The following is a 26,260-nucleotide window of genomic DNA, read 5'->3' as shown; positions in this document are numbered from 1 at the left end:
ACAAAGATCCACCATTAAATTCACATTAATTTGGATTTAATTTATTTCATATAATTCTTAGGTTACTCTGTTGGGCTTTGCTCTGGAAGACTCTGAGACAGATGTGGTCCCTATCCTCGAGGGCCTCACAGTCTAAAGGAGATGAGATTGGCTTTTGATTTCTCATTTTATTTTTTTTTAATTTCCTCATTTTAATATTGACAGTTATTATTGTCCTATGAATGATCAAGGGACTGGATTTTTGCTCGAATGTTAACATTAACAACTCCCTTTTCTCCCTTCCTATTTGTTCTCCATCAATTGTTCCATCATCTGAATTCCTAGACCTACCCTTACCATTAACAACACTGATTTTTTTTTTTTTTTTGTTGCTTAGGGATGTATCTAATGTATCTGAAAATAAAAAGAAGGACCAATACAATACCTTCTTCACAGAACTGCGTGCCATGCTTCAAACTCATGGTTATCCCGTAAAAGGAGACAGATCTAAAACATCACAGGGCACTACTGCACTTTCACAGAAGAAGAAAGGTTCGGTCTGGGCACCCCAACCCATCCTAACAGCTTTTTGATTACCTATATTGAAAATTGGTTGTGGGTGGGACAGCAGGGTCTCTCCCTTTACTTCAAGCATCTTTGGGAGAAATTAATGAATAGAGGATCTCCTGAAGCATCTTCTAATACACAGACTCTTAGTTTCTCTCTATTTATAAGTTTGTTTATAGCCAATGCTGAAGATATTGTTAAGGTTCATGCAAAAGGGGAACAAGGAAATGAGAATTGATAGAGTATACTGGGCAATAATAATGCAAATTTCTGTGTCTTAGGCACTTGAAGCATATGGTAAATGTTGCTAAGGGAAACTTGGCCCTGAGGGTGGAAAATAGTACCTATAATACTTAAGTAGGCTTAACTCAAAACATCTGAACAGGTTTTATACCCATATGCATATAATCATGCTGTAAAAATCTGTTACTTAAAAAAATATTTTCTTGACTTTGTGATACTTCTATTACGGTTTCTGTACACTCTTCACAGCACAACTTCTTGAAATGATTGTATAGACCCTGTCCCCCCATCCTCATCCCTCATTCTTTCCTCAATCCACTTTATTGAGGCTGCAGCTCTCACTGCTCCAGTACAACTACTTTTATCAGGAATGAGTGACTTCCACATTGCTGAATTATTTGGTTTTTAACTCTCCACATCTTTCTTGGCCTTTTAAAAGCATTGTACAAGTGACCACTCCTTTCTTGAAGTATTTTTCTCTTGGCTTCCAGAATAATACACTCACCTGGTTTCTCTCTTAGCTCATTGGCTGCTCCTTATTTTTTTTCCTACTTTCTGTTTTTCCCTTTCAGGTTCTGAACACTTATGTGCCTCAGAGCTCAGTCCTTGGACTTTTTTTCTTCTCTGTCTACACTTATCTCCTAGGTAATCTCATCCAGTCTCTTAACTAGAAGTGCTACCTGGATGTCAGTGACCCCTGCTTGTTAAATCTGTCTCTAGCACTGACCTATTATTTAAGCTCTGTACTTGAAAATTGTACTCATTATTAAATCAGCAAGTTTCCTATGTGACTTCTTCTCTTGAATACCTAATAGAAAAGTTAACATGGCTGTAAAGGAAGTCTTGGTCCCTCTCCACTCCATTGCCTCTCATACCCCTCCACCCCCCACCCAGTTTTCATTATTCCAGTAACTGGCACCACCACCCATTCTTCCAGCAGCCAGAGCTAAAACTCTATAAATCATTCTTGTGTCCTCCATTTCTTCCACCTTCTCACCCAATTCATCAGCAAGTCCTTTTGGTTTTGCCTCTAAAATATATCTCAAATCCATTCACTTCTCCCCATTTCCATAGCCTTGATATACCAACCTAATCCAGGCCGCCAGCCTTCTACTTTTGTAGAAGTCTCCTAGGACACTTTGCCTCCACTCTTGCTCCTCAATTTTATCTATTTTGCACAATCAGTCATAGTGGTCTTTTAAAAACATATCACTCCAAGGGGATCTGGGTGTCTTAGTTAAGCATCTGACTCTTGATTTCAGCTCAGGTCATGATCTCAGGGTCATGAGATTGAGCTCCACACTGGGTGGGGAGCCTGCTTTAAGGTTCTCTCTCTCCCTATGACCCCCACTTAAAACACATATCACATGGGACGCCTGGGTGGCTCAGCGGTTGAGCATCTGCCTTCAGCCCAGTGCATGATCCTGGAGTCCTGGGATCGAGTCCCACAACAGACTCCCTGCACAGAGTCTGCTTCTGCCTCTGCCTGTGTTTCTGCCTCTCTCTGTGTGTCTCTCATGAATAAATAAATAAAATCCTTTAAAAAAACACATATAACTCTGCTGCTTAAAAGTATTTAATATTCCACTTAGAATAATGCCATCTCCTTAACATATGCCCTACATGATGTGGCCCTGCCTATCTTTCAGGCTTCATTTCCTAGTACTCTGTCCCTTGGTCACCCTGCTGTAGCCACTTTGGCCTCTTGTCTGTAATTTAAATAGGCAAAATTCTTTCCTGCTTCACTTTTTACTACTGCTTCCTCTGCTCAAGATTCTTTGTTCCCAGGTTTTCCTGTGGCTGTCTTCCTGTCATTCCTGTCCATGTGTTCATTATCTGTCTACCACCCCCACCAGTCTGTAAGATATAAAAGGATTGTCACATCACTTGTATTGTTCATACTATATTCTGAGCCTCTAAACAGAATAAGACACATGGTCACAGCTCAGTATTAGTTAAATAATGGGGCACCTGAGTGGTGCATTCGGTTAAGCATCTGACTCTTGGTTTTGGCTCAGATCATGATCTCAAGGTCATGAGATTGAGCCCTGTGTCGGGCTCCATGCTCAGTGCAGGGTCTGTTTGAGTTTCTCTCTCCTTCTGCCCCTTCACTCGTGCTCTCTCTCTCTCTAAAATAAATAGTCAATCTTTTAAAAAATATTAGTTAGATAACTGAATGAGTAAGGTTTTAGTTCAATAAGAATTACCAAGCCCCTATTATGAGTTAAGTACTATGCTGGATACAGGGGGTTTAGTGAAGAATTGGATATGATGCCCATCCTGCAAGCAAAACAAGAATAAGTCTATGGATAATGGTAATGTGGAAAATCCCTTTATGGTTGATTGATAAGATACATTGGTTTTATTTTCTTGGAAATATGTAGATTCTTTTCAGTCTTATTTATTTCTTTGGAGGGAGTCTAGGAGATGAAAATCACTAAGTAGAGCTGAAAATCAATGGGGAAATGACTTCAGCGATCAGATATGGGAAAGTGTCATAGGTTGTTTCCTGATCTCGAGGAGCTGTGACCAGAATTGAGTTTCCAGGCTGGGAGAGTGGTCAGAAACCTTTATCTTGTGGCATTTGTGCAATTGGTGTGGCTTATTTTTATATTTTTTCATTTCCCATGCAGTTACACACACTCTCTTCATTCCCTCCTTAGTGACAGTTTCAGAGCTTTTCTGCTCATGCTTGGCCTCCTTCTTATCCAAATATACTGATAGGAAAGGATCTGAGACTCATACCCACTAGGAAATCAAGAATTGCTATCAGAATTATCTTTGTCAGGGGGTTTAACATTTTTAAAAGGGATCAAAGTTGTATGCTCTGGGTCTCTAATTGTTCTGTGAGGAGAGGAAACTGATAGTTATTGACATGCATTAAAATAACTGGAGATTGGACGACTGTGTTAGAGAAATACCTGTGTTAGTGATGTTAGCGGAGTAGGTGGGATTGGGGGAAGTGGAGGGGGCAGATATGGATAGCAAAGGCTCTGAGTGAGCACAGCAGCAAAACAGTGCTCATTGGTAAAACCAGAAAATGTTGAAGAATGAAGAAGGATAGATGGGAGATACAGCATTGTTAACAGCTTTGAAGAGATATGAGATGGGGCTTAGGGACATTCTAGTTAGGTATCCGCATCTGCCTAGAGCCCTTGACACAGCCTATACCTTCTCTGGCATGTTCTTACTGGGTTTTGGTGGAATGCAGAAGACAGAAGTCAAGGAAAGGAAAGAACTAGAGGTTGAAAATCATAAAGATTTTGGAGAGGTGTGTACAGTGGAAATTGAGTTGGATGATCTTCAAGGTCTTTTTCAATTCCAAACACTTCTCTGTTTATGATAATTTACAAGCAATTAGTTAGTCTACATCGACTCCTTCATTAGCGCTCAGCATTTTCTCATGAGAGTCTTTTCTATAAAATTAATTATAACTTTGAAAAATCTAATACCCATAGCTAATCATTTTAATGTGACAGTTTTCTATCCTTTCTTTGTTTTTCTAAAAAGGCACAGTCAATCCAGAAACCTCTAGAGAGCGATCTAATTGGATTCCATCATTCCAGAGCTATGAAGACTTCAAGTGTAAGACACTACAAGTAAGAGGGGGTTTGTTCTTGGATTACTTCACTTCACCGGTAGAATACATCCAATAGAAGATAAAGAATAGTGTTTTTTGCAGTGTGGTTAGGAGACCATGCATATCAGATTTACCTAGGGACCCTAGTAAAAATACAGATTTCTGCGACCCACTTAAACTGTCTGAATCAGAGTCTCAATTCTGAGAGGGCCAGGAGGCTGCATTTTTAACAGGCTCTCCAGACATTTCTTATGCCAACTGAGTTTCAAAAACCACTCATCTTGAGTGACAGCAAATATGAACAAGTCTTCGCATAGGTTAGTGGCAAGTTAAATAATATCTGGTAGACCATTCAACGTAGAAAGTTAGCCTCTAAATAACAAGCCTTCAAGTCTTCTTTTTTCCTCTCAAGGACATGAGGTGTTTACGGTTTCTATCTCCAAGGACACTGTTTAGTTTCACTTAGTTCAAAGGCCACAAACCAAAGCCTGAATGATCATGGTGTTTTGAGTCAGACAGATGGGGCTATAGAATTGTGCCTTTGTCATTTACCTGCTCTGTGTCCTTGAGAGAGTTATCTCTGAGCCTTGATTTCTTTCTCTGTAAAATGGGTATTAAAAAATCTCTGTCACTGATTTGTTCTGAGAATAAAGCAGACATGTGTAAAATGTCTTAGTGCACTTCCTCACTCCCTTCTTCATGCTGTTCAGTGTCCAGTATTTTCTATTCCCATGTCTCTCTGTATTGCAGTCTGAGTCATTTCTTCACCTCTGTTTTCTTTCCAGCTCTGTTCTAGCATGCTATTTAACTGTACAGTGAGTTTTTATTTTTTAATGATAATTTCATTTTTAGACATTTTGTTTAGTTTTCACATCTACTTGGCCAGTTTTGAGTATCTTGTTCCTTCATCATATTTCCAATACCCTTCGTTATTTATTTAAGCCATTTAAGCAAACTTGAATTTTATATTCTATCTTCAATAATTATGATATCTGCTGGTTTTGAGTATGATTCTTCATTTTATTACTGTCCCTCGTTCATGATGTTTCATTTCTTCCTGTGCTAGTAGTATCTTATTATAAGCTCCTGTTATTTGGAACTTTATCCACATGAATTCTTTGAACCCTGGTTTTAGAATGATTCTCTGGAGAAGATCTGGGGTCAGGAACACTTTACACTAAATAATTGGCTTGGGGTGTGGAAGTCTACACCGGTAGTTAGTGAATTCCAGCTCCAAATCTGTGTGAGTGTGGGCTTCTTTTTTTTAAGATTTTATTTATTTATTCATGAAAGACACACAGAGAGAGGGGCCGAGACACAGGCAGAGGGAGAAGCAGACTCCATGCAGGAAGCCCGATGTGGGACTCGATCTTGGGACTCCAGGATTGCGCCCTGGGCCGAAGGTAGACGCTCAACCACTGAGCCACCCAGGTGCCCCAAGTCTGGACTTCTGATTAGCAATTCTCAGATGAGGCTAGCTTTAGTTTTCCTTCTCTAGCCAGAGCTGAGGCTGAGGAAGGCATGTGAATTGACTCTGTCCCTTTTCTGGATAAGATCTATTTTGCCTGCTGACAGTATTACCCTTTGGGAAGCTTGGTCTTATACAGAAGTCTCTGATTTCACTTCCCACCTTGTGTAGGCCTGACTTTGCTTTCTCTCCCCCAGTCTCTATGCCATCAATGCTGTGCAGATATTTCCAAGGCAAATACAGGCTCCAATATCCCCTTACCCTTTAATTCCCATGTTCTAGTCATTTCTGATATCAGACTGTTTGCTTTACTTTACATTAAGCTTGGTTTCTTTTGAAATATAAGTTCTTATATATTTTATTCATCATTTTAGGGGTTCTCTCTACCAGTAGGCATTTGTCTTGATATCAGATCCATTATATAGCAGGAAAGTAATGGCAAATCCATATTTATAAGTAGATGACTAAAATAATGACAAATAAAACTGCCCTGTGAATATTCTTAGCATTTTTGAAATTAATTTTGAATTGAATATGAAACAACCTACATACAGAAATAATCTTCCTAGCTTATATTGGAGAGTTTTGTGTTAATTGGGTGTAAGTTAAAATTTGTTTCTCTAAGTGACACATCGTTTGATAAACATCTCATGCTTAAGGTTAAGTAGATTCTGTGTGGGAGGCAGAAGAATGGAATTTTAATTAAGTCTGTGCCTGCTTTATTGATATTTAAGGACCACAATCATTTTCAGTGTGCTATTATAATTATTTATACATTTTGAAATAAAGCCATCATTTTATTATTCTACTATTTGATCACATTATTATTCTCTCTTCATTAGTCATTAGATGGCTTTATGATAATATTGAGCACAGATGGAGTGATAATTTTTGTCGCTGGAAACGTCACTTGTCTCCTTGGCCATTTACCAGTAAGTATTTACAGTTTTGGGGAAAGGATCATTCTGGTTTATTTTTCAGGGGTTCATTATTTGTTTTCAGGAGCATTTAACTCAACAGAGAAGATGTTCTTTCAGTGTTGTTGAAATGTGTACCTGTTTTATCGTCATCTTCATTGGTTTCAGTTTTAAATCTATAATAACGAATTCTGATAGGTAATGCAATACTCTGTGTGTGTGGGGGGGGGGGGTTGTAAACTGCCCCCGAGGCAAAATCCAAAGAAGAATGTGCTTTTTGAAATGTCAGTCTCCTCAGAATCCAGTGGCTAGCCTCCAAAGTGATTGCTTTGCGAGGCAGCCCTCACTGGGATAGATGTGTTGGGTTTTGGACATATTCTGCTATGTACTGATTAAACAATGAATGTCATGATTTGTTTATGCTGGCTCATGGCATCCATTCCCAGATCTGATTTGCTTTTTGTTTCTTTAGATTACAGAACAAATTATGATCTCATTTAGAAAAAATATAGAAGGGATGACATAGTTTAGCTAGAGACATCTACCTATGAGTTGTAGTCAGGGTCTGTGGTGTCCAGAAAGGTCACTCAGTCCTGAGCTCTTTGGTGTCACTCTGCCCCTCTTTAGGAAAGCTTTCTCTCTCTTCATAGGACCATTGACTTAGAATATATGATTTCCTAAAAACCTTTCTGGATCTTCAGGCTGCACAATGAAAGTACTACATATCTTCCTATCCCATTAATGCATATGTGTGAAGAGAAGATATGTAGAATACATCCACCTCCACTCCTGAAATCTTTGTCATTTGTCTAATTGTGTGAATCATATTTGGATCATTGCTTTTACCGTATATTCCTCATTCCACAGAGCTGTCTAAAGAACCTGACGAACTCTGACCCAGAGATCTATAGCACTCAAGTTTAGAATATGTAAATTAATAGGAGTCTTATTACATTATTCTTTAGTTAAGTTAGAAATAGATTAGAAGCTTATTCCACCAGTTATGCCATTCCAGCCAATATGTTGCATGTCCCAGTTGGAAGCACAGAGAGCTTTTCTGCTCTTTTCTCTTTACTTACAGATAGTATGATCTATATCTTTCTTTCTCATTTTCTTTCTTTCTTTTAGAAAACAGGTTTACATTTTCAAATTCAGCTTAATATTTGTAGGATACCAAAACAGCCGAATAAAATACAATTATTAGAGATTTTCATTGAATTGGACTTTAGAGTACTTGTATCATGGAAGAATGGTTTTATTAAATATATATTACAGAAAGAGTGTATGAGTATAATCCATGACAGGTTAAGTTTTGTTACAGTAAAGACCAGAAAACTTCCCAAATTCTTGTATTAGATGTTACTTAAACCAAATTGGTCATTGAAAAAAAAAAAAACAAAAACCAAAAAACAAATTGGTCATTGAGTGAGACTGGTGAATTCTTCCTATTACATGAGGATTTTACACAGGGATGGTCTTAGTTGTATTATCCTTGTTTCTTTATGTAATTTGGCTTAAAGTTTTCACTCTCAAGAGGATCTTTCATCTTTCAGCATTTTCAGTAACACACACGCATGGACTCATCCTAAAGTAAAAGAGCCTGGGATGTGGGGTTCAATCTTAAATCATGGATTTGATTACCTGAGATGGATATAGTGTTGCTAAAAAAAAAAAAAAGCCTATATCTGAGGCATTATTTCACACTTTTCCTCATTAAGTCCCAAGTCTTCTTAATTTGTAACAACACATAATTTTTTTCCAGGCTTTGATTTAAAATTTAATTTTATAACTCATATTAATATAGAGGCTAAAACATTTCTAGAGTATCTTCCTGGCTCCAGGAATCTACAATTTCACTAAATATCAAGATACCTCTGTCTCTTGGACAACTCTAAAGTGATAACATTGTGGGTGGGAGGAACTTTGTCTTTGAAGTCAAATAATCTGGAGATTAAAATCTAGCTCTGTCACTCACCAGCTACATGAGTTTTAGTTTCTCATCTGTAAATGTGGGAAAAAACACTACTTAGAGAGTGACTGGAGGTGGGCTATTACAAATGTGGGGCTGGTGAAGACCTTTTTCAGGTGACATTTGAACAGAGGCCTGAATGGAGTGAGTATGTGAGTCCTGCAGATAATTGGAGCAAGTATGTTCCAGGCAGAAGTAAAAGCAAATGAGAAGGCACTAAAGCACAAGTGTGCTTGGTGTGGAAAATGTATGGTAGAGGGGCTGTTGTGACTGGAGCACTTTGAGCAAAAGTAAAAGTACTAGGAGGTGATGAGGTCAGAGCAGTAACACAAGCCTGCCTTGTCTAGGGCCATTATTTTTTTTTTAATTTTTATTTATGATAGTCATACAGAGAGAGAGAGAGGCAGAGACATAGGCAGAGGGAGAAGCAGGCTCCATGCATCGGGAGCCTGACGTGGGATTCGATCCCAGGTCTCCAGGATCGCGTCCTGGGCCAAAGGCAGGCGCCAAACCGCTGCGCCACCCAGGGATCCCATCTAGGGCCGTTATAATGAATGTGCCTTTTCCTCTAATATGGGAGAAAGCCATTGTGGTGGTTAGAGCAGATGAAGGGAATTATCTGAACTTGTTTTTTCGGGATCACTCTGGCTCTTATGTTAAGAATAGGCTATGGGTTGTTTGTTTTATTTTTTAAATCCCACATAAGAGCAAAGGGAAAGAGAGAGAGAGACAAAGCAAGACTCTTGTTTTTACCAAGATCCTATCTATTCACTTGCCAGAGAGATTGAGAGCTCAAGCACAAGCGTGGCATGGGGATTGGGGCAGATGGCAGGCAGAAGGAGAGGGAGAAACCGGCTTCCCCCTGAGCAGGGAGCCCGATATGAGGCTCCCAGGACCCTGGGATCATGACCTGAGCTGATGGCAGATGCCTAAGTGACTGAGCCACGTAGGTGCCCCAAGAAACAGACTATAGAGAACAAACTGATGTTCACCAGTGGGAAGATGGGTAAGGGTGAAACAGGTGATGGGGATGAAAGAGTGCATTTGTTGTGATGAGCACCGGCTGTTGTATAGAAGTGGTGAATCACTATATCGTACACCTGAAACTAACACAACACTGTATGTTAACTCTGCTGAAACTAAAAAAAAAAAAAAGAGTAGGCTGTGGGGGCAGGCATGAGACATAGGGAGTCCACTTGGAAAGCTGTTGCAATAGTCCAGGCTTAGATGGTGATGGGTTGCTTTAAGGTGGACATGGAAGTCATCAATATTTTATAGGTAAAATAAGTTTTGTTGATGGATTAGACAGGGGTGTGACAAAAAGATGTGAGGAGTCCAAGGTATGGTGTTGTAACACATGCAATTATGACTAAAATGATAGCATATTATCATCATCATGGTATTAAGTTTATATCTGAAATCTGCCGTTGTATTTTCCCAATCATTTATTTTCCTTGAGAGTGTTTTCCTTTGGAAAAACTTGCAGTCACTTGTAGTAGCAACTTGTAGTTTCTAGCAGCCTGCCCTCCTACTCACTCCACTTCATCACTCTCCCCCCCCAAAAAAAAGTTAAAACTGTGAATTTACATATAGTTGTTCTCTTACAATTTTAAAACAAATGAAACTTTTCAAACACATTTCCTCATGGAAGCAGTTTCCCAGCATTGAGTTTTTCAGAAACTTTAGCAGGTTTCGAACATAGATATATGGTTAGTTCACGATAATTGTGACTAGTTTTGTTCTGTTCTCCCTGCAAAGCTTACAGCAAAGTAGAGAATTACTAGTGATGAGTCTTGTTTGAATCAAAATGCAGTCTGAATTTCATGCAGAGGCTCTTATCTTTCCCTCTGCCCTATACAGTTGAACAGTTTTCTAATGCATGTTTAATGTGAATGTCTCTGCCAACAAAAAGATACTTCTTGCCTGGATTCTCAGTAAATGTTATGGAGTGTAGTAAATTCTTTTACTTTTTTTTGTTATGACTGAGGCTCACCATACTAATATTCGTGGGACAACTGATAGGTATTTGCAAACTTGGCTCTTGAAAAACCTCCTTAACTTTTCACTGGTATTTAATCCTTGCTTCATTAAGCTTTGAGTGCCTTGATCTTTCTGCCTTGTGTAATAAGAAGAGCAAATGCCAAAGATTTACAAAAATAATATGATGTTGATAATGTTTTCAGATCTCTGCCCTTATCGAACTATGGAGCAGGATCACTGGAATGATCGTTACATTCACTTTTTTTAGTTGGTGGTCAATTCCAGGGCATTCATTGTCACTATTATGTTCCTTAAAGAATGTAGTTAATTAATAAGAAACTAATTGCCAGTATTTCCATCCAAGGGAATGTACACTATCAAAAGACTGCTCACTTTTATTTTATTTTATTTTTATTTTTATTTTTTTTTAAGACTGCTCACTTTTAATTCTTTTATGTAACAATGCTATCCTTTATTCTTCTACTAAAGAAAGAACTGGTGAGGCATGGCACTTTGTACCTCTTATTATGGTCTTATTGTATACTTTGCATCATAATTTTGTGCCTGTCTCATCTGCTTTACTGAACTATGTATTCATTAAAATTAGAATTCATGAGAGGATCATTTTTAACCCTTATAAGTACTCAGAAAAATAACTTGATAAATTGCTTCATGTAGAATGTCCACAGTGCAGAAACTGACCCAATAGCAAGTCATCTGCTCCTGATACAAATTGGGCTTTGAGGCAGCCATGGTGTATTGGAGGGAATACTGGACATAGAGTTAGTTGGATGGACTTGGGTGTGAATCTTATCTCTGAACTTCTGACCTCTCAATAATTGGACAAGCCTTAATTTCCTCATGAACAAAACATGGGATAATTCTTCCTCTCTTAGGGTATTATGTAAGCTAGTTTATATGAATACACCTAGCACAGTGTCTGGCATAGAGCAGTTGTTAATCATGGGTTAGACAAATGAATGGACGAGTGGGCTCCACTGACCAGAGGTAACTTGGTTTGGTACCTAAAGTTTATTTTATAACTAAACCAATAAAAGAATTTTTATTGGAAAAGTTAAGTTTAATGAAAAATATCTAGATTTCTTTTGGGAAGTAAATTTCTTATTGAGTGACTTTCATTGTCAAAATATGTCGCCTTAATTTCATAATGTTTTATTTGCTAAATTAAGGTAATATTTCTGCCCTGAATTGAACCATGCTTTTTCTTGATTGAGACAGGATCCATCTGCTAATTTGAGCATGGGCTAACTCATAGGCTATGCTGGCTTCTACAAATAGGCCATAAAAATATATTTCTGAATTTTGACTGTATATTATTAATATTAATCAGTTAAAAATTATTTGATTTTGTGGTTCATCACCCAAAACCATTATTTAGCTACAAAGAATAGTTTATTACTTTGTTCCTATCACATTAAAAACTCATTACTTAATGTCTGATATTCAATTTATCCATATGTCACCATATTTCAGCTACATGGTACAGCATTATTCATTCATTTAACCAACATTTATTGAATGCTCACTTGTGCCAAGCTGTGCTCTAAGTGTTGAGGATGTAACAGTGAATAAGACAACCAAGGTCTCTGTTCTAATGCAATTTACATTTTACTGAGGGAGATGGATAATAAACAGGTAAAAATATACATGGAACTATAATATTGGATAGTGATGAAGGTAAAAATGTACATGGGACTATAATATTGGATAGTGATGAGTGTGCTGTGAAAAAAAAGCAGGAAGAGAAAGTCAGGAAATTGGTGCTTTTTCAAATACTTTTGAGTAAAGAGTTGGATGAAATAAGGGAGAGTATCATAAATATCTGGGAGAAAATGTTTCACACTGAATGAAGAGCAAGTTTAAGGGCGCCAAGGTGTCTTGTTTGCTTGGTGTATTTGGAAATAAAGAGTTTAGTGTACCTGGAATGCAGTGAGAAAGAATGAAAGTGGGAGGGACTAAGGTCAATGGATAGCAAGGAACCAGAACAGAAAGCTGTATAAGCCATTGACAGTACTTTGGCTTTTCCTTTGAATAATTCGGGTAGCTGGTGCAAAATGTTAGGTAGAGGAATAACTTGACCTGACTTATGTTTTATTTTTTTTAAAAAGATGTTATATATTTATTCATGAAAGACACAGAGACACAGGCAGAGGAAGAAGCAGGCTTAATGCAGGAAGCCCAATGTGGGACTTGATCTCAGGACTCAAGGATCACACCCTGAGCCAAAGGCAGACATTTTAACCACTGAGCCAGCCAGGCATCCCTTGACTTATGTCTTAAATGGAGCACTGTAACTGCTCTGTGAAGAATGGACTGAGAACCGGGGTGTGGCAAAAATAGATGCAGGGAGATCAGTTAAAGCTGTTTGTGGTAATCCAATCTAGAGATAGTGGCTTAGCCCATGTGGTGAAAAGTGGACCAATTCTGCCTGTCTTTTGACTGTTTTACCAAGAGTTTGCTGATGGGCTGGGTTTGGTGTGTAAGAGGAAAAAGACAAGTCAAGGACAAGCATGTGGGTAAACAGTGGTGCCTTTTACTGAAATGTGGGAGGAGCATGTTTTGTGAGGGAAAAGATCCAGGTACAGTGTTTTGAATATCTTAAAATTGAAATCCTGTTAGACATCTAAGTTGAGTTGTCTAGAAGATTCCAGAAAGAAGTCTGGACCAGAGGTAGGAAGATAGATGGTATTTAATGAGATAGAACTGGAAGAGAACACCCAGGGAGACAGTACAGTGAAAGCAGTCCAATGACTAGGCACTCCAATGCCAAGAAAACTCCAGCAAAGAAAACTGTGAAGGAATGGCCTTTGAAGCAGAAGGTAATCCATATTTGTATGGTATCCTGAAAGCCAAGTGAACAAAGTGTTTCAAGAAGAAGGAAGGATTTGTTGTATCAAATTCTACAATGTCAGGTAAGATGAGGGTTGAGAATGGACTATTGGATTTGGCAGTGTGGAGGACATTGGTGGCCTTGACAGAAGTGGAGTGGTTAGGGTAAAAATCTAATTAGTGTAGTTTCAAGGGATAGTGAGAGCTGAAGAAAAGAGAGGCAGCAAATATAGTTCTTTCAAATATTTTTGTTCTAAAGTAGAGCAGAGAAGAACTGGAGGAGAGAGTGTAGGGTCAAGGAAGGTTTTGGATTTTTGGAATTTTCTGTTTGTTTTTGTTTTTGTTTTTGTTTTTGTTTTTAAGATGACTGATACAGTAGCGTCTCTTATAAAGGATTTGCATGCTATGGGAAAGTCCTGGTAGAGAGGGAAAGCTTGATGATGTGGGGGACGGGGAAATTTCTGGAATGATATCTTTGACTAGTTGAGGAAACTTATTCATTGGAATAGGAGAAAAAGTAGGTCTCTAGCCACAGGAACAGATAGGTTGGTATGGTATATTTGATGGCAGGAAGATATTGACATTTCTTTTACTCTTTGTTTGTAATCACAATAAGAAATGAGATCCCCAGCTGAATATGAGGGGGAATGAGGGAGGGTTGGAGATTTAAAGAAGGAGAAAAAGGCAAAAATAGTCACACCGAAGAGTAGCAGAGTGCTTTGTCTAGGGAAATGTAGAATGATTTTAAAGAGATCTGAGTGCCCATATAAAATGATATATAACATGGTTGTGGTTTTTTTTTGCCATAGACAAGCAGTTGCTTGGGTGAAGGTAGAAGGTAGATCAAGATTTGAAATTTTCCCAGGCAGATAGACAGAAAGAGAACATGGGAGTGATTATAATGATTATAGTGATCCACCAAGGGATCTGAGCTGAGTAAGGAGGGATGTGACAATTTGCAGGAGATAACGCCCAGTGGAAATGTGATGGGAATGGACTGGAGGTCTCAATGTGTGGAATTATTGTGGGAGAGGTAGAGTACTTGCGTGAGTGCACTGCGAAAGGTAGGGGGTACTGGGCGTAGAGTGGGATAATGTGAACTGGGACTTGTAGAGAGGCATAATACATACATATGACCATGAGGTGGCTGAGGGGGAGCAGATGATGATAAGCTTACTGGAGGTAAGGAGGTGAAGAAAGTACACAGTAGTAGCAGATATAACAAAATGTATCCTCTCTTTCTCAAGAATGATCTCATAGGCAAAAAGTTATTAAGTCTTCTGCCTGATAATGAGAAAAACGAAGTCTATCGAAAGATTGCTCTCAAACTTCCTTTGTCAAGCTCAGGTACAGATCATTTTTTCTCAATTGTAAGTTCTTAGATTTTTCTTTTAGAGACAAGTAGCAGTCACTCAGAGAAGTAATAAAAATAAAAACATTAGGGACAATATAGATGCTGATTATGTATTAACTTAATGTAATTTCACAAATTATATTTCTAGTATTAAAAAATTTCTCCTCCATTAAACCTTGTTCTTTATCATGAACTGTGATTATTTCAGTTTTCATATAATTGCATTAGTGTTCTATAAATAATGTTCTAGCTGGTACTCCACTCTACAGATACAGCATAGATATTTATGCAGTGCTAATGTTCCTGGAAAGAAAATAATGTTTTTGTAAAATCTGTTCTAAGTAAGATGATAGTCCTATGAAATAATCTTGCAGAATATGGTAATGTACAATTGTAAACTTGTATCTGTTCTTTTTTCTTAGTGGGAAAACATATTGATTTTTGCTGTCATTTTAAGAGAGGAGATGTTGAACATAGTAGCAGCCCTACTTATGAATACGTGAAGTTCATCATCACAGTCAAAGATATTTCAAGTGGTAAGCAATTCAGTTTTTAATCTGATCTAGATGAAGTTAATGTGTTACCTAGCCCTTCATTGCTGACATAAATGCCGTTCTGCTGGTGGTACTCTCACATCCTGTGATATCCCTATGACCACAGGTTTTGGCTATAGACATTATTCAGACTTTTAAAAAAGAATCCTATGATTTAAAAAAGGCAAAGTAGACAATAAAGGCACAGACATAAATGGATTAAAACAAAAGGACCAAAGGAAACCTCTGATACAAAGAAAGAGTAAAGTAATTGTTCCAGAGGATCTCATTGTTTTAAAAATGGACCTGCTAATACGAAGCACCTTGCTTGTAATTGTCTCTGACCTTTTTCTCTGTGACCAGAATTCAGGATAGATAGCTTAGATACTTACCTGACACTAATCGGAAAACACATGATATTATATTTAAAATGTTTCATTATATTTAATGATCTCATTCTTCAGTTCCTTGTTCATTAAAGTAGCTTTCATTTCTATTACGGCAGTTATGAATAAATAGAAGGTTTGTGCCAGTAGACACTGCTACTAAATCAGTACCCAAAAATCCTTGGGCCTCTAGCTTTTTTGTTCAGGCTCTTTGAATTTGAGCAGAGTGCAATGTTATTGTGAAAGAGTGCAGTGAAACTGCGCAGTGAAAGGAAAGGAGCTTTTGGAGATGATGAGGACTTGAAACATAAAGATATGATTACTGTCCAGTACGATGGAGCAGCTTACTTATGAGAGTTGTAATTACTGTTTATTGCTCTGTGGAAAGTAGAAAAGACAGGGAAATAAGGGAAACTTCTTTGAAAAATGGAATTCCTTTTACAGAAATATCTCACATATATTATAAAACTCTCGTCCTTGTTGCAATCCTTCTATTCTTAAAAAGTATATTAAATACTCACTTTAAAAGTATAGTGAAATTTACAAGGTAGGGCCACATGGTAACATGATGGACTGAGCTAATAAGAATGACTCTTTCCTTCTATAAAAACAGGGAAACAATTCTTAAAACATAAAAGAAGTTTGATGCATAGCCAAGCTTAAAGGAAAGGAAAGTCCATGGATGCCAGAAATTAAAGGAAAAAGTACAAGATTGTCATGGTAACAGGAGGCCTAGGTGGTGGCCTAAGTGGGCTATAAATCATACATGGGCTCCTTTGGCTGGTGTCTGGAGTTCTAATATTCATTCAAGGACCAACACATAAAGCCTAGAGACTTCAAATGATTGGTAAAATTCTGTCCACTGGCCTAGAGGAAGAATAAGTATGCCATCTCCCTCAGAATTTGAATGGGAAAAAAAATGTGTTCTTTACAAGAAATCAAAACTCAAATCTGTGTTGTGTGGATACGGGGTCCAGATTTATAGTTTTTAAGGTTTCAGGAACTGTAGGCTGAGAAATTAACATAAACACTGATTTGGGGCCATTAAAACATCTAGGGCTTGAAGCAGAGGTAAATGGCACAACAAATATGTGAAAAGATGCTTAAACTAACTGGTGTGCAAAGAATGAAAAATTTAAAAACCAGTGAGATAGCACTGTACACCCATAAGAATGACAGCATTCAGAAAGTGTGAATAATAAGCAAATATTGGTGAAGAGGTGAGAATTAAAGCATTAATACAGTGTTGAGAGGAATGTAAACTCATGAAGCATTCCTGAAAAACAGGGTGAACTTAAGTTATGTTAATTATCCTGTGACTCAGCAATCCCATCACTGCGTGGAAATATACCAGAGGCGAACTTGCAGAGAGATCTGTATATAAAGGGACACGTACTACGTATGTCAGTGTTGTTTGTGGTAGGAGGGAGTTAGAGTCAGACTTACGTGAGCATCTTTAGGGAAATGGATAAGTAAAATGTGGTAGACATACCATGTGGAAAACTTTGAAAGCAATGATCTCTAGATATACATGTTACAACATGGTTAAATCTTAAAACCATATTGTTCATTGAAAAAAAAAGTAAGAAACAGAATGAGGTCCACAGCACAATGCCACCTTTCTAAATGGTAAACACATACACATAAAACCAGACTACATAGTTTAAAGTGTATATATCAAAGGTGGTAGATGGCAATGGGTGCCTGTGGGTGGATAAGGGGCAGAAAGAAAAACAAGAGTGGAGACTGTGTTCATTACATGCCATGAACTAAGAGTGTAAGTAACTCAGTTCTTCGTCACTGAGGTCTGAAAATATAACAAATGAATGAATGAATGAGTAAATAAACAATGACAATTAGCTTACAGAATGGTTGTCTCCTATGTTTGTCATGTGTCTTGGAGACTAAGGGTCAAACATCCCACTGAGGTGGCAGGTGTTCATCTTGTGTAGCCAGGCTGCCTTCCTATTTGGTTGTCACATGTGTGTCTCTGTCTCCCTTAGAGCCTTTGGTGCTCTTCAGTAGCTTCTTCCCCAGCCACACCTATGCTGAATCGTTTCCTACATATCTTCCTTTGGAGGATCGGTTTTATATGGTGGGGTCCATTTGTCTCTTCAAGCCTCAGACCCTACAGGTGAGTATGTTGTGTGTGTGTGCCTTTCCTACTGTGGCATCGTGGGCTTCCTTTTATTATTTTTATAAATTTATTTTTTATTGGTGCCAACATAGAGAATAACACCCAGTGCTCATCCCGTCAAGTGCCCACCTCAGTGTGTGGGCTTCCTTTGAAAGGCCATGGCCTCTTTGGTCCTTCCACTACCAGACAGCATTGGTAAGGAACCCAACGTGTCCAGGGAGTTGCGCTAAGTAGGATATGTGAATGAGGAAAGATCAGCTCCTGCATTTCAGAAGGTGAACGTGTCCGTCAGCACATCCAAAAGGGATGCACAATCATTCACAAGTGATTTTGATGTGATATGAAAGAGGTATATGGGGACTGGGGGCTGGGACATATTAAGATAAGTGACCATTTTGGCAGGAGGATAAAGGAAGATTTCTGTCACCAGCTGAGTTTTGAGGCCATTCTCCCCCACGTCCACCACTATGGCTTGCTTAGTGTTCTACTAACATAGCACTCACAGATTCTGCCTCAAAAAAGAAAAATCAGCCTTTAGAATTCATTGGATAGATTCAGGTTCAGTGAATTTATCCACTAAATATTTAGTAAGCATCTATGATGTCCATGGCACTATGCTAGGTTCTGGGGAAATAGAAGAGGAAAGAGACAATACACAAGTATTATTGAAAGGTGCCACAGGGATGATAAAACAATCATATGCTCGGGGATCCTTGGGTGGCTCAGAGGTTTAGCACCTGCCTTTGGCCCAGAGTGTGATCCTGGAGACCCGGGATCGAGTTCCGCATCAGGCTCCCTGCATCGAGCCTGCTTCTCCCTCTGCCTGTGTCTATGCCTCTCTCTCTCTCTCTATGTCTATCATGAATAAATAAAAAATCTTTAAAAAACAATCATATGCTGATGGCTGCTGGCAATAGGGAGTTCGGGCAGAGTGGTCACGGAAGGTCTTTCTTTGATGACCTGTTTTTTGAACTGAGACCTGCAATGATGATGGCGACCCAGCAAAGAAAGGAAGGCAACCCAGGTCGAGGGTTCAGCAGCTATAAAAGTGCCAAGGTAGTAACTAGCTTGTAGGATACCAAGGAACAAATACCATTATGGGACTAGAAGAAGACGAAAGAGGGAAGGAGTAGTAGAAAATTAGATACAAGAGGTAGACAGAGGCCGGGTTATGGAGAACTTGGAGGACTGGAAGCATGAGTTTGAATTTTACTCAAGTGGAGTGGAAAGCAGGATGATGTGATCTGATATCATTGCTTTTGTTTTTAAAAGATGAGGCTGGCTCCTGGGTGGGAAATGGACTCTGGGGGAACCAAGAGCAGAGGCGAGAGGAGTGGTGTGAGGGGTGATGGAATGGGCTGGGATTGGAGTAATGGAGATAGAAGTACGCGGGTTGGGGTTGTCACTGGCAGACGGGATGCAGAGTCTTTGCTGATGTGGCGAGAGTGGGTGGGAGAAGAGAGAGAAACGACTCCTAGCTTCTAGGCCCCAGCTGCTCAGTGAATGGAAGTGCCACCAGCTGACTTGAGCAAGACAGGGATGTTGTGGATTGGGCAGTGTGGGAGTGGGGGGCAAATCAAGAGCCACGTTAACATTATGATGACATTGTGACATACAATACATCCAGGTGCCTTGCGGGAGAAGCCTCTGGGTCCAGACCGGCTGTGGAACTTCATCCGAGTCACTTACGTCTTGTAGCTTCAGTTTCTTTTTCTGTAAATGGCGAGAATGGAACCTCCTTTTAGGGTTGTTGTGAAGGGTGAATAAGATGGCACCTTATGTGTGGTAAGCACTTGGGAAGTGCAAGCTATTACAGTCATCATAATCATCATTATCATTAGTATTGTGATCATTAGAATCCAGAGAGAGCAAAAGACATGCTTTACTTTTCCTCTCTGGTTTAGAATGTGGACTTTGACCGCATTTCAGAAACTGTGAAGGATCCCTTTATATTCAGTTGTAGAGCAGTAATGTATGTCATCATTTTTTCAGATTTAAAATCGTGACAAAAGTGACAGAAAAGCAGTTGAAGGAAATTGCTTGATCTGATTGCCCCAATCATTACGCCTCTCTGGCAGCTCTCTGGGATTTGAGCTCTCATATTTGCGTCGAGAAGGCAGACATCCCATTTTGGGGTCACTTCCAAGTCTCCTCCCTCCGAGCAAAAAAAGATCTCATTTGGCACACTACCATCATGGCACCGGGATCCCTATTTGTGATCTATTGAAGTTTTTCTCTGGGTTTCTAGAATATTTGTTCCATATTAGTGATCACTTTGGAGGACAAATCTTGTGAGAATGGAGGGCTTTTGAAGGTTTTTTTTTTTTTTCACGGTGTGACTATGTAGCACAGTGGACAGAGCAGTGAACTCAGTACATCTGTTTAATGGATCGGCTCTGATCTTGGGTCTACTAGCTGTGCCTCTCGGGCCAGATCATTACATCTCTACAATCCTTAGTGTTCACATCTGCAAAATCAAGCGTCTTTCTCACATTGATATGCAGATTAGCTGTGATACTGGATATGAGATTGCTTCCAAATTGGCTACATGCTATATACAAAAGTGTTGGGTAGCTTTACTATACAAGTACATTTTAAGTATCTGAAATGCCAGTTTTTCTGCAGGAACTTTGTGCTGTCAATAAAGCTGAGGATGAGGTTATGCTGATACAAGAAGACTCAAATGAAGAACATGTATATCCAGAGTACAGGTGAGAGGCTGATGCTGATGTAAGTGATGGAGACATACTTTAATGAAAGGACACACTTTAAACAACACTGAAATGAGAGAAATAATATCTACAAATATTTTCCCATTAAAATGAAAAAACAAACAATCGAATCCAGTAGAGCAACCTACTAGTCTGAATTCCTTTGCCCAGATAATATGATTCTAACCTCTCCAGCTGAATATAAATACAAGCCATTGGCTTTTTATTTTTTTAAGAAAGCAATAGAGCACACTTAACTGACACAGACATTTAATGACTTTCAAATTAAGACAATGCCTTTAAGAATGATACTTGATTATTACTTCTTCTTGAAATACTTTTAAATGTGTACAGCGAGTACACATTGTGGTCACTGCTATTAGACAGGTGTCCCTCTTTTTGTGAATATTATGTGTTTTTTTAACATTTATTAATCAAGTTTCAAAGAACAGAGGCAGTATTCCATGATTTTGAGTGAGAAAAATAAAACTACATTCCTAATTCATGGGAAAATGCCAGTTGAACAGGTATCACTAGTAAATCCATTCTTTTACCTTTTTAACAATCCACCAAAGATTTTTACAAAATCGAAATTGTTTGTGATACTATCTAGTTATTTAATACTTGATAAACTCATTAGTAGGTATGTCTGTATGTAGAAAGCCATAATACTAGACACTGTGCTGGGTAGAGTATCGAGAGTGGATTGCATCTTTCCTTCTGCATGATAGTATATATGTACATGTAAATAAATAGCAAAATAATCTATTAAAGATGTGCACCACATGCCAATAATACTTAAAAATAAAATAAACAAGATAATTTTTCAAGAGGTTTCTTATGATTAAAGACATGCTTGTGTGAGGTCTGGTGGTAAGGAGAGGGAGCTGGAGACTGTGGTCACTGTTGCTATTTGGTGGTGGGGGTGGTAAGGAAGAAAGAGCTGGTGAAGAAGTGAGTTAAACAGGAAATGTCTGACGTTCATCTGTGTCTGGATCTAAGCAATGGGGAGGGGGGGCGAGAATCTTCCCTTCCTGGCAGGAGAGTTCAGAGGTGTTTGGCTGTGAACCATTGTCTAAAGCTACACACAGAGCAATGGGATGGAAAGCAGAGCTCCCGGTGGCAGTCTGTTTGCATTCCATGTGCTTGGTGTCCTACAGCTCTCGCTAACGTGAGACTGCATTTGTAATTGTGTGAAAGTGACAAGTCTGCTCATGCCAGGATCACACTCACTTGCACCAGCAAAAAAAAAAAAAAAAGAAAAATCTCTTTTGTGGAATCTCAAATATTTTGTAAATATTCAGCATTGTATTTGTGGTTTGTAGGTGTTGGGGATAGGACGAGTGCATGGCCAGGCTTAAAGGCTCATAGTCCTTCAACTTTCAATGTGCGTTATCACTACCGGTTATTCTTGTATTGCGTATGGCTATTTATGCTTTTTAGGCTTGACAATTTCCTTCGTTAGTTTCTCTAAATTATCAGAAGACCTTTTACTGATTAATGTGGGCAATAGGATAGCTATAAAACATAACATGTTTAAACAATGTGAACTCAAGACACTCTCCTATCAGGAGAATATCTGAGATACAAAAGCGGCAAGCCCCGTGGGTAATGAATTTTGTATCTATCAGCAGATCATTGTAGCAGATATTCACATATGAGAGTTCAGAGAGTAAGGAAACCCGTGTTTTACTTTTAAGTGGAGTTTAATTGGATGAAAAATATTCTGATGCAAAAATGAGCCAGCTACTACATTTATGCCACTGATCTACATAGAATGTAAAATAAGTGTTTTCGTAAGGCTTAGAGCTGCTTCTCATTGTAAGAAATTATTACTCCAGTGTGGATGAATGCACTATAGTTTCATGTGTTCTGTACTTCCATAAAATACTATTAAAGTTCCTTCAAAAATTACGCAGTGGATTATCATGTAGACAGTAAGATGGAATAAGGACACTTAGGACAGAGCTGATGGATCCAATGAAGAAATTCTATTTAATTCCAGCCCTCCTGTCCCTTTCATATCCCTCCCCTCTCCTCCAACACCATGGTCACTGCTCTGCTCTCAGCCACCTCAGCTCTCAACAATGTCTCAATGATGGATTGTTGGTGGACCTGGCTCATCTACTATCTTGAGGCCTGTAAAGGAGGACCCTGTCTGGCACAGAGCCTCACATTGAGTAAGCATAAAACAAACATCTACTCAGGGACCCACTGATTGATCAATTCCATCAAAATGGTAATCCATTCCATGCCGTGAGGCCTCTCAAACATAATGCAGTATTTATAAATCAGTGCAGACTAGTATTGCCTTATTTTTGTCATAGACTCATTCCTTGTCCTCAGGTTATTTTTAAATAATAAGGAGAAGAGATTGTCAGGGTCATGGTCTGCAGGCACCCAGATCAGTCATTGTTAATCTGGCTCCCATTTTATAGACTGAGAGGGATGACTAGAAAAGTAATCAGGCACAGAAGTCATAGGGACCTGCAGCTCCCAAAGTACTTCTGGAATTTCTCTTGGTAATTTTACATGTTCTTTGAAAGGTAAGAAGCATTTTCACTAAGAGGCTTGAAAGCTTTATCTATGCTCATGAAAGAAACACAAAGAGGGAAATTTGAGATGTTTGGAAGAAAGGATCTATTTCCATGGAGGATATGTTGTCCCTGCTGTTTCAGATTTGAGGCTAAAGAACCTTTCGTTTCAGAAGAGGAACTCAGTGGTTAGGTTATTTTCCATTAAAGCTATAAATGCACTGGAGTGGAAGGTCTTGTTTGCTTGGACCACTGAAGATAGAAAGAAGTAAGGGGTACTCAGAAGTCAGTGAAGGGCAGACAAAAACTGGAATACTGTGTGACCCTCTCCTATCTGTGTCCTGCTAAAGTCAGAGGGAAGTACCCAACTACTCTTTCAGTTTGGCCAGTGGTATGTAGAGGTAAGGCCTGGATTCCCCTCATAGCATCATCTCAGTACAAATGCAATCTGTACTTTATCCTTCACGGTAGGAATGCATGTTTATTAACTGAGTTATAAACAAATCTATAAGGTAGGTTTTAGACCTGTTGGAATATAGTCATAGAGGATATGCGATTTGCCCAAACTCAGAGTTGGTGCCGCAGTAGAGGTGGAACTGGGACCCAGATTTTCCTGGGCTCCTTCCCATCAGGACATCAGTTTCAGGAGCTGTGGCTAGTATGAGATTCCAAGGAGAAAACTCAAGAAGTCTTTAGGAAGTCCTTGATGGAGGATGTTACTGAGAGAAAAATCTTTATTCCCTTTAATTTCACCTTAAATGTAGAGGAGAGAACAATTCATAGGGAGGAGACCACAACGATTAACCCTAACACTGCTGATGAGGACAGCATCTTCTCACCCTCGGGTAAAGAACACTGGAAAATCAAATGGCAAGCATTTCCAAGTAGCTCTTATATTTGTTTGCGATCTTCAGAAACTGCTAGAGTGCTGGAATTGGTCCCTGGGGAGACTCCAACCTGTCAGCAGCTGCACCGAGAAGAATGTTCCTGCTTAATTCCCCTTTCAGCTTGTGTCAGTGAAGAGTTATGTTGTTCAAAGTGGGGAAGGGCATTTTATAAAGATGTATGATGATTCTAGTTAGCACAGTTTTGTTGTATGGAGCCTTGGTACTATTCTATACTGACTTCATTCCTCATGTCCACCCTATCTTGGGCAGGAGAAGGGCCCTGCGCATCATTGGATCGCAGGCTGTTGTGTTGGGTTTCTCTGCCACTCAGGAGCTAGTTTGCCAGTCTTATGGTTCTAATCCCAGTGAAACTTATGCATACAGTAAATACTTAGCACCTACTCTGAGGGAAGTTCTGTCCTAGGCTCTGAGGACACGGCAGTGAACAAAATCCTTAACTTCCTAGAGCTTACATTCTAGTGGAAGAGAAAGATCATACATACAGCAATAGAACAGAGTAGGTTACATGGTGAGGAGGGCCAAAGGAAAAACAGTAAGCAATGAGGATGATTAGGGAAGGTTCTCGGGGGAGGTTAAATTTGATTTAGGTTTTGCCATATGTAGTTGACATTCTTATCAGTTAAAAGATGGTGCAATGTTGGCAGTTCCTAGTGGTGTCACATATTAGGGTGGCCAGCTCCGCTCTCCACAAGAGACCTTTTCACAGCCTATTGAAGACTCAATCAAATCTCCTTTCTCTCTCTGAGCAAGTTACTTGGCTAATTCTACTCCACACTACCATCTGTCACCTTTGGCAAATAGGGTGGAGGTCTTGTGGTATAGTACTACTAAAAAAAAAAGAAACATAGAATCAGGATTTTTAAACAACTACAGTATTTGGGTTTTATTCTTCACCTTGACCATTTACAAGTTGTGTGATCTTGGAAAAGACTCCTTGAGTCTCAGGTTCTTTATCTATAAACGGTGAGGATAATAACTGCAGAATGTTCATCACAATCTTAGAAGATAAGGAACTAGATCTATCTGCTTTGATAAGTACATGAGATTTATATGCTTTGTGAAATACTATACAAAGTCAAGTTATTATCAATTAAGTATTTCCAAAGATAGACTAATTATAATTTAAATCTATACTAAATCCTTAACTAAGCTATAATGGTGTTATTAAGTGCAAAGGGTTACATGTAAACTTGGCTTATGGTCATGGTCTAAAGTCTGTATCGTGATTTCTTCAATACTCTTATTTTTCTAATAATTTAAGGTTCTCTTTTTCTGTTTAAAGTCAGCACATGTATTTTTTATTTATTTTTAATTTTTATTTAAATCCAATTAACATATAATGCATTATTGGTTTCAGAGGTAGAGGTCAGTGATTTATCCATCGTATATAATACCCAGTGCTCCTTACATCACGTGCTAACAATGAATAAATAAATAAATACGGTTTAAAAAGTTAAATAAAATAAAGCCAGCACGTTTTAAGCCTCTATTCTTAAGACATGGTTCTATATCCATTAACACAAATTATTCTCTGCAAAGTGTCCATCTTGCTTGTTGTGTGTATGTGTGTGTGTGGGGGGGAGTGTTTATGGCCAAGTCTGAACATGATAGAATTCCTAGCTTGGAGGCCACATCTAGTCCATAACTCCATGCTCTCACACCCACCTGAGGGACACTTGCATGATAATATCTGGTGCTAACAGATAAAGAAAGTTGGGACCCATTCCCATGCAGCTGTAGTTGTTGCATGGGAGCCAGCCTCTTGGGTTCCATTTAACTTCTCCTGTTGATACATATGTATAGGACCTGGTTCTTGAGCAGGGAAGCCATAAAAAAAATTTTTTTAAATGAAGAAGAAGAGAGGAGAAGGGAGAGCAGGCATAGGATTCTGTGTTTTTTTTTTTTTTAAGATTTTATTTACTTATTCATGACAGACAGAGAGAGAGAGGCAGAGACACAGGCAGAGGGAGAAGCAGGCTCCATGCAGGGCGCCTGAAGTGGGACTTGATCCCAGGACTCCAGGATCAGGCCCTGGGCTGAAGGTGGCGCTAAACCGCTGAGCCACCGGGGCTGCCCAGGATTCTGTTTTTTTGTTTTTGTTTTTGTTTTTGTTTTTAATAATATAATTTTTATTGGTGTTCAAT

The 26,260-nt window shown here is 38.9% G+C and overlaps 1 protein-coding gene across 6 annotated transcripts in view; it reads left to right on the top strand.

Annotated features, from left to right (window-relative positions):
- PASD1 (PAS domain containing repressor 1) overlaps positions 1-26,260 on the top strand; it is a 94,562-nt gene that overhangs the window by 35,883 nt on the left and 32,419 nt on the right. For all 6 annotated transcript variants that reach the window (XM_077887573.1, XM_077887572.1, XM_077887567.1 and 3 more), the window contains exons 3-9: positions 377-531; positions 4,300-4,388; positions 6,680-6,769; positions 14,801-14,900; positions 15,330-15,443; positions 17,830-17,960; positions 20,589-20,674. In XM_077887573.1, coding sequence (XP_077743699.1) covers positions 377-531; positions 4,300-4,388; positions 6,680-6,769; positions 14,801-14,900; positions 15,330-15,443; positions 17,830-17,960; positions 20,589-20,674 — 765 coding nt within the window. The remainder of the gene's footprint in view (positions 1-376; positions 532-4,299; positions 4,389-6,679; positions 6,770-14,800; positions 14,901-15,329; positions 15,444-17,829; positions 17,961-20,588; positions 20,675-26,260) is intronic.

This window comes from Canis aureus, chromosome X (assembly GCF_053574225.1).
Source record: "Canis aureus isolate CA01 chromosome X, VMU_Caureus_v.1.0, whole genome shotgun sequence".
Classification (NCBI taxonomy): domain Eukaryota; kingdom Metazoa; phylum Chordata; class Mammalia; order Carnivora; family Canidae; genus Canis; species Canis aureus.
This window is presented reverse-complemented; position numbering and strand designations above follow the sequence as displayed.